Raw genomic sequence first — 14,758 nt, 5'->3', positions numbered from 1 at the left:
TGGCATATCCAAGAGGAAGGCACAAGACATGAATATATCAGCTGATATATGGAGAATATATCAGCAAAATATGGATATAGAGCAAGAAAATAACTCGCTGACATTTGATATAATGGTTATTTATGGGATACATCTTTATCTTCAAAAAAATTTGCTTTTGCTGGACTTCTAGACAAGAATATTCATGACATAGAAAAGCATTTCCATGGGACATATGACTGCTCTTCAGATATGAATTGCTACTCCAGATGTTGACATAAAAATGCCAGAGCCCTGGGGGCACTCCCAGGCCTGACTGTCCCTGCCAGCCCCCAGGGCTCCTCATGACACAGCACCTGGTGCTGACACCCCATGTCAGCACCTGGAGTCATCAAATCCTGCCTAGTATAAAGTAGCACTGTAATAAGCAGCACTGGTATTATACTTGACTGAAAACTATAAAATATGTATTATAAATCCACATGAAACAATATTCATTTTTCAGAAATGCTGCAGCAAGGCCATTCTGCAGCTCGCCATGACCCTGCCCAGCTATGGGCCCATGTCCCAGCCCAGCCTTACACATCCCCATGGAGGTTCCCCATGCTGCCCAGGTCTGGGGCTGCCCCGGGGCCTGATGGCTGCCTGCTCCTGGCTGGTGGGTGTCCCACACCCTGGTTTCCAGGCTGTGCCAATGGGCCCCCATAAGCAGTCACCGATGACCCACAGAGCCACCAGCCCTCACACAGTACCCTGACTATGTATTAAACCATCTTTACAAAGAAACCTTCATGGCCCAGATTTAGTGCAGTTCAGTATTTATTATCACAGAAAAACATTGCAAGGGAATTCAAAGACCATGTAGTTCCAACCACCCATGTGTCATGGATGGACACCTTCCCCTAGACCAGGTTGCTGAAAGCCCTGACCATCTTGGCCTTGAATACTTACAGGGGTGGGGAATGGAGAGATATTAGTTAGGCTGGACTGTTTTTCAAAAGCTTAGCTGCCATTTCTGCCTTAAAACCTTCAGAATATAAGTAAGGGCCACTCAGGCTCCAAAAGGAGCTGTGTGCTGAGGAGAAGGACTGAGGGAGTGGGGCTGGCCGTGGAGAGGGAAAACAGATCTCCACTCCCTAGCTGGGAGGCAGAGCTGTGGGTAACCTCAGGCTGCGCCAGCAGCCTCTGTGATTCCTCCAGACACACCTCAACATTGTTCCAGGGAAGTTACTTGCTCTCCATGTAAGGGGAGAGATGCAAATCTAATGCAAATTAAATGGCTCCTACTGCAGATTGTAATTTAGGCACAGCTGCACGCAGCAGTACAGGTTGTACCACAGACTTGCACAACTAAACCAGCACCGCTCACCTTGTGTGTGTATCTCAATTTCCAGTTGCTAAAATTAAGGCAATCTCTTCTTTCCCATTAACCTGTCTGTCTTGCCTAAGGTGGGGAGGCCTGTGCCAAGTTTTTCTAGCACTGTTACTCAGGAAAGATCTTCTCAAACTGAGCTTTTGCATGGTAATGGACTATAAAATACAAGTCTAATTTATCAATGTTGGCTATTCCTCATGGACACTGGAACCAGTCTAACTGGAGTGCTACAGCAGAAGGGATGCTGACACAGGGAGATTTGAAGGAGCAAATATTAATGACTTCTTACACACCTTGCCTGAAATAAAGCTGAAAACCATGGTAATACATCAAGTTGCTGAACCCAATCTCAGCAATAGGTCTGAATTTTGGTCACAACAATGCCATGCACTATAGCACTTTCTGAGCTGATCTAGTTAAAGCTTACAATTTCTTTCAATTCAATCACCTACTTCATGTCAAAGTCCAATTGCCTCAATTAGGTCTTCAAAAAGTCTTAGACTAAGTCACCAGCTGGATCTATAACCAACTTAAGAAGCTCACTAACTTGTAGTGTCTTGGGACAGACCCCCAAAAAATTTTAAGAATGGGAGAAATGAGAATTGTCAGGATCACTCACTTTAATAAATTGGAATCCATCCTGCATACTCTAGGCTTTTCCTACCCATTTGACTTGTTACCTGTTAACTTTCTCTGAAACAATTATTTACCTTGTTAATTTCAGATGATTATGTTGTTCTTAAATTGGAGCACACCAGCATTTCCTTTGAAATGTCTTAGGTGTCCTTGCATTTCACCTCCTGTCTCACCAGTTGGGACGGGGGAAGATTCAGAAAGAGGCATGTGAAGTTTTAAGAGTATGCTAGAAAGCATGTTAGAATGTTCATACTTTTATGGTAAATGTTTTAACTGTCTTGATATAAGAATTCTTTTCACAGGATGGAGCTAATAATACAATTTAAATATATATCTGGTCTTATTATACTGAAGAAGGGTCTACATTCACAGAAAAATGGTAACATGGATAAAAATAACTGTCTTAAAAAACCGAAAGCGCAAAATTAAATGAAGCATTGATGCATTTTGGATCTTCTAGCTTCAACATCTTTAAAGGGATTGTCCACTTGCTTGGTGCTTAGCCTTGCGGTTTCTGTAATTCACCACTTTTAATTTAAAGCAAGAAGAAAAAATACCAGTGAAATAGCAGCCACTTTAACACAGGCCTAATGTTTCTGTCGTCTGAGTACTTGTCTAAATTGTTAAACTATGGTACAACAGACCTGCCAACTAATGCATTATAATTAGAATGACAGTAAAAAAAGAGTAATTTTTTTTTTGTGGTGGACAATAACTTTAAATGATTTGCTAATGAAAGATCCTTTCTGAAATGCTATACCTCACACAAATACTGCATATAAAGAGATCACTATATTTGAAAGACATTGCATCACTATAATTCTGTTTTCAGAACGGATAAATTAGTTTTGTCCATCATATTTTAGCTTTAATTTATTTAGTACAAAATGAATCTTCCTCACTTGGCAGACACTCATACTTCATCTTAATTTGCCTATTTTATAAAGCTTTTGTTGATTTCACGTCTAATACTTTGCTGTCTTTTAATGGAGATAGATTATATTTCATATTTACTTCACATAGGACATAAAGTAGCACTGTAATAAGTATTATACTTGACTGAAAACTATAAATGTGTATGATAAATCCATTTGAAACAATATTCATTATTCAGTAAAGCATTGGCTCGTATTTTTCCAGATGGATAATAGCCTTCAGTTATTAAAAACCTGTTCTGACTAGCATGGTATGTCTGAGGTTTTAATACTGACTTAGGCCTGCTATTAATGTAAAACTGAGAAAATAGAAACGAAGCACATGAATTGTGAAATTTTAATTTAATTTTGTAATAAAGCAAAAAACCCGAGGTTAAAGAATCTCCATCTTGGGAGGCATGCAAAAATTAGACATGACTGTAAGCAACATGCTCTGACTTTGAAGTTGGATCCAATTTATGACTTGAGTAGACCAGTGGACCAGATGATCACCAAAGATCCCTTCTCACCTCAGTTGTTCTGTGCTAACATGACTCTGCATTAATATGTCTCAAATATCCAACAGAATAGATGCAATAGGATGAAAGGCAAGTAATGATGCAAGTTGTGTACTGGTAATGAGCACGTCATTCTGTTAGTGGAGTAAATTTGTGAGTGGAGTAAACCGTGTCTTCTCATGATGCAGCTTAATATTATACGTACTGTTAAGAAGGTTCCCAGATCAAATTGAAGGAAACATCAGGTTAATTACATGTTGAAGCGATTGCATAAATCATATTAAATTAGGAATTCCTCAGTATCAACATTTGTAGTTTTGCATAGATCATGTTAAAATTGAAATTCCTTGCCATCATTATTTGTAATTTTGCTTTGGCATCTAAAGAACTACAACACATTAAGCAAACTTAAATGTTGAGTATATGTATTACCTGCTCCTCCTGTAAATCTTGACCATCCATAACCAGTACCTGAGTAATGATTTTCCTAAAAACATAGAGACTGAAACCCCTTCAGTTTGAGATTAGTATTATGAAATCAACTCATACACAAAAAAGTATCCATAAAAACTATAATTAGTAAGGAATGGAATAAATTGACAAAGGATCAGATCCAAAGTATGACAGATGTGAATTATACAAGCCTAAGTACAACACTGCACTTCAATAAGTAATACACATATTTTCATTAGATGCAATGATTTTTCATGCAGTTTAATAGCTGACACTGCCTTTGTCTGGTCCAGCATGACAGTGGTGAGACAAAGGTGTGAAGAAGCACGTGAGATACTGAGCAGAACGCTGCACAACCTCTTTCTCATGTTTCCATCCTGCAGTGTTGCTGTCATTCTTCTCTTTTGCCTTGTGTACTCTCCCTTGTTCGTGCATTGCAGCTGTTCACCTCTTGTCACTGGTAGTGGCCAGCAGTCAGAGACCCACAGTGCTCAACTGGCAACAACTCCTTGAACCCTTCCAAGACATCCATGCCTTTCTTCTGCCATGCCATAGCTCTGCACAACAGCTACATGAGTACTTGTATATTATTTGCTATGCAGGTTGTTAGATCAGTGCTCCAGAGCCCTGCCACTCCATATTTCAACAACCAATGTATGCTCCTGTCATTCTATTTGCTGACCCCAGATGAATGTGCAGGAATGTTGGTGCAGACTCTGCAGCAGCAGGATGTGCCCCCTTTGTCATGTATGTCCATAGAACTTGATGGCATCCATATATGAGTGCTAGTCATGCTATTCCGTTGGTCTTTTATTACAGGTGCCCCACAGTCTGTGCCTGCCAATGACCACACAGGCAGAAACTCATCATATCAGTGTAGGCATGGTCAATCAGGATGTTTCTGAAATGGGTGAATTTACAAACAGTAGACAGTTCACCTCCAGCCCTGGTTATGGACAGCACTAGCATAGCTTTTTTTTCCTGAAGGTGACCAGCTAGTTGACACATGCTCTCAGTTCCTGTCTTGTTTATGGCTTATTCAAACCAAGCTGCAGAAAAATCAAAAAACTCACCTGCAGCTGGAAGTCCTCCTTAGGACAATCCTTAGTGCAGATTATTGTGGGAAAAAAAATCACAGATGTTTGTTTGGCAACAGCTCTAAGTCTAGAAAGCTTGAGCACTTTCCCAGCAGGCAGGAAAGATTCCAAAACTCACTTGGAGCTGTGGTTACACTGCCCTGTCCAATACATTTGAGTAAAACAACCTGAATAAGATTAGTCCAGAAATGTTTCCAAGTTTCTTTCTATTTATGGTGAGGAAATGTTTGGCTAGGGCTCCGTTGATCTTGACTGCAGTGACTAAGCACCATTAAGAAGTTCTCAGGAAAGCTAAGTATGCTTCTTAGACTTCAAAGTCTGGATTGACTGACTTTCAAAAACTTAAGTGCTGTTAAGAGGTCAAGCAGGGATCTTGAGGTCACTTCTGATGATCCATTTCTCATATATGCAGAGTATTGCAATAATTACCATGGTGTGCAAATCCCCCGGAGCCTTCTCTGGACACAACCAGTTACACTTTTGGGACTCATGAACAAACTAATGACAAACACCATGTGTGGACCTTTCACTTCATTACCTACCCACTGCTTTTGATTATTCCAACAAATCTTAAAATACACTATGACTGGGTGGGCTTTTACTCATTCTGGCTTGTGTGAGACTACAGTAATTCCTTTCTTCTTCAAAGTAACCCTGGTTATACATCACCCCACCAAAAAAAACAAACCAAAAACAATGCCCCACCCCCTACCCCAAACCAACCAAGGAGGCTCATAAGCACAGTGATAACTGCATCCTACAGTCATCTGTGAAGTTATTGGGAATAGGTTGAGGCAAAAGACCCAACAAGTCTGACCTACACTAACCAATGGTCTGTGAGATTGCACTGATATGTAGAACACTCCATGCCCCATTATCTCAGATACCTATTAGGAACAGTGGCTGTTTATGTGCTATCTGTAGAATATCAATCAATAAATGAGCAAGTGATCCCCTCTCTCATTTTCCAGCACCCTTAGAGAACAAGATCAGTAAGAAATGACAGGCAAAGAAAACCTAAGCCACGTGGATTCATTTGATGGTGGGGATTTCCACAGCACTGCTGGGGCCTAAGAAACTTGTGAATATTTAACACTGGCTCTGTCCCCACTGGACTCTGTCATAGTTGAGTACAACACTGTTGCACACCAGTTGGGTCTGACTGCTTCTTGTCCAGCTGTGCAAGACACTGGACCTTGGAGTGGGGTATAAAACTGTCAAGAGATTTCTGACATTGGAGGCCGGAAGGTCTGAGTGGGAAACATGAAGGAGGTTAAGCAGAATGGTCTTGTTTGTAAAACAGGATGTGGTTATTGTGAAACTGCTGGAGGGCCCAAAGAAGCTCTCAAATACAACAGCTAAATCTTTATCTTCTGAGAGATAAAGAGGATATTCATTGAATATTAAAAGGCCTATTATTGTTCCACCTGATGTTCCAGTGAACCCCATGAATTTTTTCACTAATTTGCTGGGGAAAAAAATATTTAAAACATTTTTACAGGAAAAACTGAAGACCCAGAGAACACTGATTCCTTGAATGGCATCAACCTGAAAGAGTCAGGGAGAAGAACTAGTGTTGGTCCAACCTAGTGTATATTGCATCACTGGCCTAAACGTTTGCAGGTATTGATACCATGTTACAATAATCAGTGGGGGCCTCCTCTTAGGTGTTAATGTAAGCTGAAAATCAAATCCAATCTTTTCTCTAAAAATGCACAGTCCAAATAAAGAATGCATTCATAGGCCCAAGTACATAGAAAGTAAGAAAGAGACTCCAGTATGCAAAAAGTGAGCTTTTAATGTCCTTTAATTTGTCACGCAGTTTTGAGGGGGCCTGTTGCTGTGATTAATATTCCTACTAAAAAAATCAGGTTAGTTGTGCTATCAAAGTTGTATCTAGGAGTGTTTGCATAGCCTGGCCTAAAACATACTTAACAGGAGGACTCAAAGAGACTGTAACTTACTTTCTTAAAGTTACATATGTACTTGTCTTTACTATAATAGTTTATATTTACCATTCCAGCATGGCCAAGTTCTACAAGTTTTCTTCCCAGTTGAGTGTGTTATAATAAGCATGTGTGAGTAGATGGGAAAATAGACATTACTTCTGTAACTTATACACAGCTAAAATATGTTACAGATAATTAAAGATGTGCTGAAACGACACATATTTCTCTCTTAAAATTAAGTTGCTTTTTACATCAGATATTTACCGAACCTTATTTCTGTCTACTTCTTTCTTTTTCCTACTACTTTTGTCATCTTTGGAAGCATTCTTTCACATTTTAACAAGACAATTTCAGGAAATGTTCAACACTCCTAGTAACACAAAGGAACAGCTCTGTAAGTTCACTTTGCAAGAATATGTGAACTATCTCAGTTTCTTTCAAATGCTTATACATCATATACCCGATGGCAATACAGTGGAAATTAACAAGAACTTACAAGCCTAAGAAGACTTTGAGGGATTTTTTACTTCTGAGGTCATGAAGATGGCTGCATCGTAGCTATTCCGCTGCATTCCGATTATACGCATCCCTCAGTACACTATGATACTGGACACTGTGCTAACACAGCATGCCTGGCTAGCAGGCTGGAAACACCACCTGGAAGGACCACTTTCCAGTGTGCAGAGCCTTCTACTGCAAAAGCAATCACGCTGAGGCTAGGAAATGTGAGCCAACGTCTTGATTCACATCTCTACAAGTTTTCCCTCCAAAAGGGATGATTGACTGGTTAATTTTAGAAAAGAAGTTCAATAATGAGTCACAAATAATTATGACCTTCATGAATAAAGAAACATAACTGAGACGAATAATTATCCACTGCCTGACCACTGACTAGATAATCCCAAACTGCAAGCTAGCAGTAAAAGAAATTAAAAGCAAGTACATAATACTGTACAACAGGGGCTATCAGAAACGTCTAACTCTGTGCCGCCTGTTTAAATTGGTTTTGCAGCCATAAGAAGGAATGGAAGCACCTTCATAACCCCGGCGCTCGCCTTGCGACGCCGGGGCAGGCCGTGATTCCGCCGGGCGGGTTGGACAGCTCGGCCTCTGTCCAGACGCACGGCGAGCACTCCCGGGCCGGGGCCGCAGCGCCGGCACGGCGCTCGGGGTGAGTGATACTGGGGGATCGCACCCCTCCGCACCGCTCCTCCGGGCTCGCCCGCAGCCCTGCCGCCGCCCAGCACGGCCCCGCCGCGGGACCCGCCGGCGCTGCTCCGGCCGCGGCCCGCACCGGCCCCGCCGCCCGGGACGAGTCGCAGCCGCGGGGGATCTCCCGCGGAAAACCACGCGCGGAGCCCGGCTCCGCCGCGGCCGTCGAGCGCCTCCAGCGCCGCGCCGGCGGCAGGGACGGCGCTGCCCGCGGCGGCCTCAGGCCGCCGCCACCACCTGTTACCTGCCGCCGCCTCCGCCCTGCCGGAGCGCAGCACTCGAGCCCGACCGCCCCGCCGCACCCCGCCCGCGCCCCGCACGCCGCCCCGGCCCCCGCACGGCGCGGCGGGGCGGGGGGGAGCGGCTCCGCCACATCCGGGTGCCGCCGCTCTCAGCGCGCATGAGCGGCCGCCCCGCCGCTGCTGGGCCGGGCGCCGCCGTATCGCCGCCGCCGCTCCTCCTCCCCGGGGCGCTGCGCTCCGCGCTGTCAGGCAAGGGGGAGCGACCGAGAGGCGGGGGAGGCTCCCTCCGCGGCAGGAGGAGGAGGAGGAGGAGGAGGAGGAGGGTTGTGGGGGCGGGCGGCGGCAGGCGCTGGCAGCAGCCGGGAGAAGCCCCGCTGGTGACTGGCTGTCGGCACACGCAGCTCTGAGGAGGAGGCGCAGGGTGCTGAGCCGAGCCGCGGGGCGGGCGGCTGCCGCTGCCGCGGGGGGAGAGGCTGCGGCGGCGGGAGGGGACCGGCACACGCACACACACGCGCGCACGCACGCGGACGGGTGACAGCGGCGGCTGCCACGATGTGAGGGGGCTGTGCGGGGGCGCGGAGGCTCCGCGGGGAGGAGAGGCGAGGCAGCCCGCACAGCCCCGGCGGCGGGAGGGGCGGCCGGGGCGGGGCCGGCTGGGCTCGGGGCGAGCCGCGTTCCCCGGCGGGCAGGGCGCGGGGCGGCCGCGGGCGGCGAGCGTGGGACCGGCGGTGGCTGCGCTCGGTGGGCTGACCGGCTCCTGTTTGCTTGGCTCCAGTCTCCGTCTCCGAGCCCGCGGGCCCCGATGAGAAGCGCCCCTGCGCTGCCGGACTGACGCCTCGCCGCCCTCCCCGCGGACGAGGAGGAGCGCGGCGCCCCCGACCGCGGGCCGCCCCTGCACCGCCCTCCCCGGCGGGGGCTCGTCTGCCGCCTGCGGGGCAGGCGGCGCGGCGGTGACAGCGCGGCGGCGGCGAGGCCGGGGGAGCGGGAGCGCCGCCGCCGAGGACCATGAGGAAATTTAACATCAGGAAGGTGCTGGACGGCCTGACGGCGGTCTCTGCCGTCGCCTCGGCGTCGTCCGCCGCGCAGCAGCAGCAGGCGGGGAACCGCGAGACCGAAATCCAGGAGACGCTCCAGTCCGAGCACTTCCAGCTCTGCAAGGTGAATGAATGCTGCAGCCCCCAGCCGGCGGGCGGCCGGGGAAGGGGGCGCGCCGCCGCGATGGGCGCTGCGGGCTTTGCTCCTCCGTACCGACCTCGCCGAGCCTGCCCGCCGCTCCTGTGTACTTATTTGGATTGATTATTTCAGGGGAGAAGACGGGAAGAAAGCGGTGGGTGTAGCTGTACGGTCTTGCTGAATGTCTTTAGTCATCGTTCTTTGAGAGTTTCGGGGTTTGTCGTCGTCTAGGCTCTTTCATGCGACTAATACTGGCAGTGTTCACTAAGGCTTCGTAGAAAGAGTTGGGTGGATGGGGGAAGGAGTGATACTTAGCCGTAGTGCCGATCTGATTATCGCGGCGTTTGAGTAGAAGCCTCTGCTAATGGGCCCGGAGGACAGGGAATCTGTCCCGCTGCATTATTTGGAAATCATCTGTCCTGTTCCTTTATGCCTGAAAAAGGCTTTCGATGTTTGTGGTGGTTTCACTGCAGTGTGTTGCTAAGTTGGCGATGCTGCTATTGCACATCCTATCTGGAGACGAAGTTCCCGTTTATTTATTTGCTTGTGTGTGATAGGATAACTGCAGTTTGTGTCTGCATGCTTCAGAAAATGATGCAGCGAATTAACCACCAGCTGTATCCAGAGGAATAAAAGCTGACTGGAATATCAATACTCTTTTTATCTTTGCAGTGCACCCATGGCCTAGCTTGACATGGATGAGCTTGTTTGTGGACTCTCCTTGTTTTTTTCTGGCATTGCAGGCATTTCTGCTGTTTTCAGGAGTTGGTCACGAAGGATGTGAGAAGAGCAGAGCTGTTGTCAGTTAGATTTTATTCAGTTGTGAAATGCAGAGAGTTGTGGGGTATGCCTGCAACTTCAGTGAAGTACAAGGAGTATATCAGAAGTTTTCTGTGCGTTTATGAGGTCCTGAAATACCTCTGCTTTAAACTAAAGGCATAGAAATAGAAAAGCTGGCATTTGTATGGCTTAGGATGCTTGCGTTTAGAGTGGAAGTAAGAATAAGTGACACTTGTATTATGTTCTCAGTTCTGATTAATTGCAGCCCTAGAAGTTTAATGGAGTCATTGCTTGGTCAATTACCAAATTAGTCTTGGATAACCAAAAAAGCTAAATGTGCCAATAGCGCCATATTAAGAAAGAATCCCATGGTTGAGGGGGTTTGCATTTGTTCAGTGAGGTATTTTCTGGTTTTGTAAATTGTGGGGCTGCCTGTTCTCTTTGAGGGAAATAGAGGGTGAGAGATTGGTTCTGTCAAGCTCAAGTTGCTATTTTTTTTTTCTTTGCTGAGCTGAGGGAGGTTGCACTGTCATGTTGGGTCTGTTGGATTGAAATTGAAGTGATTCTCAGAAAAGCAAGTCTAGTAGTTTGTAATAGTTCTGGTGACATGTCTGGCTTTGTTGCCAAACTTGCTAGAAACATTTCAGATTTTAATAGTTTAGTGTCTTTGTTAGAGCTGAAAATAAGATTACTCAGGGAATGAGGTAGATGAAAAAATGAAGTGCTGAGTTTATACAGTCTTTATACAGAAGAAATGTAAGATTCAAATTAAGTTTCAGAAAGTCTGACTGTCACTTGAGGCTCGAAGATGAATGAGTAATTATGACTAAAAAAATCTTTTGTAACTGGTTCGTGTAAGGCAGGTGATTTTCTCAGTCTGTGATTAAACTTTGCAGTTCCTTTTTAAATTGTGAGTAACATTGAATCCTGTTCTCTAACATACAGTCTTGATTCTGTTTATTTTTGGTATCCTGCTTGACCCATTGTTACTGCGCTGCTCGGACTTGTTAGACTGTACGCCATGGTTTCCCCTATCAACCCTCCGCCTTGGCATTTGATCCGGTTCAGAAAATACTGGCCATTGGGACTCAGACTGGAGCACTAAGGCTGTATCCTTTTGTTTTCTGAAGTGGATTTAGTGCACCTCACACAAGTGATGTCTTGATTCAGCTGCTGCCACCATTCAGAAGTCTGGTGGGAACCAGGTATGCAGGAGGGGAGAAAAACAGCAAGCTGTCTTTGCTGTTGGTGGGTGGCTTGGCTGTTCTGGTTGTTCTTTGTGTCAGTTCAGGTGGTGTCAGTGATGTGAGGCATGGCTGTTCAGTCTCCATTATCACAAGTAAATAGATAAATTTTGTAGAGGGTTACTAGTATGCTGACAATTTACAGCAGCTGACTGCAAATCTAAAGAGAGACAGGGCCTGTGCTCTGTCTTGTTGTTCTGCTCTATCCTTAGGCTTGAAACATTCTGTGGTGCTTGGTGAGGTGATGTGTGTTTGTTTGGTTTTTTGTAGAGTTTTTGGTTGGGCTTTTTTTTGGGTGGGGGGCTTGTTTTTGTTGGGCTTGTTCTTAAGATAAACTTTGTAATGCTCTAGTGACCTACTACTACTTCTATGTTGCCATATGAGGCTTTCAAGTAGGGACTGTATAAAGGTACAGGAATTGTCTTTTGCTAAAAGCTTGCAAGTGACTGAGAGAAGCGGAATGAATTTGTGAAGTAAAGCACTAGTAACCCTGCTTCTTTTTGTTCACTAAAGAGTGAACTACCCATATGTTTATAACCATATGGTACCACAGCCATATGCTACTATCCAAGCCATGTAACAACATATGTGTTTAAACTCTTATTTTTAAAATAAGGTGTCCTGTAGATTCTTTAATCCACACTGCTGTTGCCAGAACCTGTACTTGTCAGCATAAGAGAATGAGTTGAATTCTTTGTTGTCCTGACATTGACTGAATTCTAAACATTATGGGGAAGGCTTAGGCCATCTTGCTGGAGAAATTGACTTAATCCTCTTTAAAATGTAGGTAAATCTGACAATTTCCTTTGGTGTTTATATTAGTCTCCAAGTAGACCTTTTTTGTTTCTTTCTGGTATATCACTGCCTTGTCTATAAGGTTAATTGCCGTAAGAGGGTTGACTTTTAAAAGTTGAAAAACTAGATGTCTATTATGAACTCTCCAGATTTCTTAACTCAGAGCACGAGGAACAACGGTGGTAATGCAATGTTCTTAATGTTTGAAACTACACTTAATTCCATAAATTTTCTTTTTGAAGAGGTTACAGAGTTGACTTTAATGAAGAGTGAGCTGTGTGTGGGTGGTGTTAATTACTCTCATGTTGGTAGCATAGATGAGAAAGCAAAAAGAGACACAGAAGTAAGAACTGAGTTTGGAGGAAAAGAAGACATCAAAATTACCTGTTTAGAGCTTACTACCTGTAATTTCGGGCAATGGAATGTTGCAGTTTGGATAGAGATGACTCAACAAAAGCTGTTTCTGAGCACTCATCCATGGCAACACACACCTGTGAATTCGTGGACTGTGCATTGCTTTCTAAATAATTGCGAGAGGGATTGCAAGATTGTTTGGAAAGAAAGCATTACTGTGAGAAGATGTCAGGAAATGTGTTTTCTAAAGGAAGGGAAGAAGTTTGATGCAGAGGCTGAAATGTTAGTGCTCCTCTAACTTGATGAAGATGAGTATGCTTCTCAGTACTTCGATACGGCTGTTGGTTCTTGGAAGAGCTGGTTAAAAGTTCTCAGCTGGTAGGGTAGCCCTGTAACCAGACAACACTGCAGAATTTGCCTCTCCTGTGATTGCCTCCTCTTTGTGATGGAGGAATGCAGGCAAATGGAATGGACTCAAACATATTCCCAATGTAAAAGCACCCTTTTGGTTTCTGCTGGTTTGAGAAGACTGGGTAAGAGTGAGGCTTGCAAGAAGTGCTTATTTCATTCTATTGCTCAAAGACAGAGCCAACCCTCAGGATGCTTTGCCCGCTGAGGTTTTTATGAATAATAAATTATGTGCAGGGATTCATTAAAGTGGGAGCCACTTGCTCTTTAAAGCTGGAAAAAGTGTTTTTAATTGAAGTGAGGTATGGACTAGAAAGACTAAGTGTCAGTAAAGTGTTATTCATTGAAAAATCATAAAAGTGCAATGGAAGTCCATCCTCTTTTTTTACTGTGTTCATGTTGTGAGAGTATAGAAGTAAAGGAATGATAACGTTTCTTTCATTGCCTACCAGCAAATGGGAGCTGGGTATTAGTGTTTTCCTTGTGTCTTCAAGTATAGGTACATCTTTTTATGCCTTCCACTACAAGTAAATAATCTGAGGAATGGGGAAACAAGTTTGGGGTATTTTTGGAAAGGGTATTAAAGTTGCAGTATTCTTAAATCAAGGAGTGAGAACCTGTTTGAGATTTTATTAATTTGTGAGGAAAATAATGTTACAGTCCTGATTTGGCTTTGGACTGTTGATCAGCTAACCTCTTTAGAGAGGTTCTCTGTATTTGGTCAATCTTCAAATTGGATATTTTAAATTCTGAACTAGTATTGATCAGAACAGGTTAATGTGAGGAGTTTTCTAAATCACACTCTTATCTTGCTCTTCTTTATGAGGACTCTGGAACCGCTACTGGAAGCACAGAGAGACTTCTTACACTAAACATTTGCAGTATGGTTAAAATTATTTGTAAAAATAGAACCGAAGCTTTTTCTGAAGAACCAAGGCCTTTGGTTACAAATATACTGCCAGTTCAATGACTTTGTCTTTCTTTATCATAATGGATAAATATACTAAACATCAACACTATATTGAATTCTCTAAATCCACAAAGTAAATGTAAAAATGGAAGTACCTAAATTGTAGGTGTCATGTTGCACTAATGGGATTAGAAGTAGAATTACTAGTCCATTAATATTTTTTGCTTCTAGGCTTGATTGGTGTAGGTGGTAACATAGTGTGCTAGAGGGGAAACTTAGCCATTCTGTGCCCACAAGCAGCAGTTGGTTCTAGATCCTGCAGGTTTAAGAGGGGAGAGAAGTCCGTAAAAATACTAGGAAGAGACGCTTTTAGTGTAAAACTTTAACCTTATGACTCACAAAAGTTAGTTTGGGATTATTAACTGGTTTAACTTGAGCAGTATACCCCTTGTATTCATTTTAAATAGCTTGATCAGTTACTAAGAAACATTTCTAACTCTTATTTAGCTAGGAGTTTTAAAACCAAGCTTTTTGGAGGCAGACAGATTCTTAATAAGAGAAGTATTTCCCCACCCCCAAAAGAACATTTTTTGCAATTAATAACAAAAGTTCTGTTCTCAGCTTGGTTACTTACAGTGTATAAGGGAAAATTACAAAGTAGGTAGCTTAGTGGAGTAGAAACCTTGAGCAGCCTGTGGCCCTCTTCCTGACACTAGGAT

General features: G+C 44.2%; 1 protein-coding gene across 7 annotated transcripts in view; it reads left to right on the top strand.

Annotated features, from left to right (window-relative positions):
- Positions 1 to 8,727: 8,727 nt before the first annotated feature.
- Positions 8,728 to 14,758, top strand: part of STXBP5 (syntaxin binding protein 5) — a 106,406-nt gene continuing 100,375 nt past the window's right edge. For all 7 annotated transcript variants that reach the window (XM_066178892.1, XM_066178890.1, XM_066178887.1 and 4 more), the window contains exons 1-2: positions 8,728 to 9,533; positions 11,340 to 11,437. In XM_066178892.1, coding sequence (XP_066034989.1) covers positions 9,381 to 9,533; positions 11,340 to 11,437 — 251 coding nt within the window. In that variant the 5' untranslated portion in view covers positions 8,728 to 9,380. The remainder of the gene's footprint in view (positions 9,534 to 11,339; positions 11,438 to 14,758) is intronic.

This window comes from Chamaea fasciata, unplaced genomic scaffold, assembly GCF_029207755.1.
Source record: "Chamaea fasciata isolate MVZ Bird 193981 ecotype frontalis unplaced genomic scaffold, bChaFas1.0.hap1 SCAF_3, whole genome shotgun sequence".
NCBI classification, from domain to species: Eukaryota; Metazoa; Chordata; class Aves; order Passeriformes; family Sylviidae; genus Chamaea; species Chamaea fasciata.
Note: the sequence above shows the minus strand (reverse complement) of the source record. Positions and strands in the feature narration are given on the sequence as shown.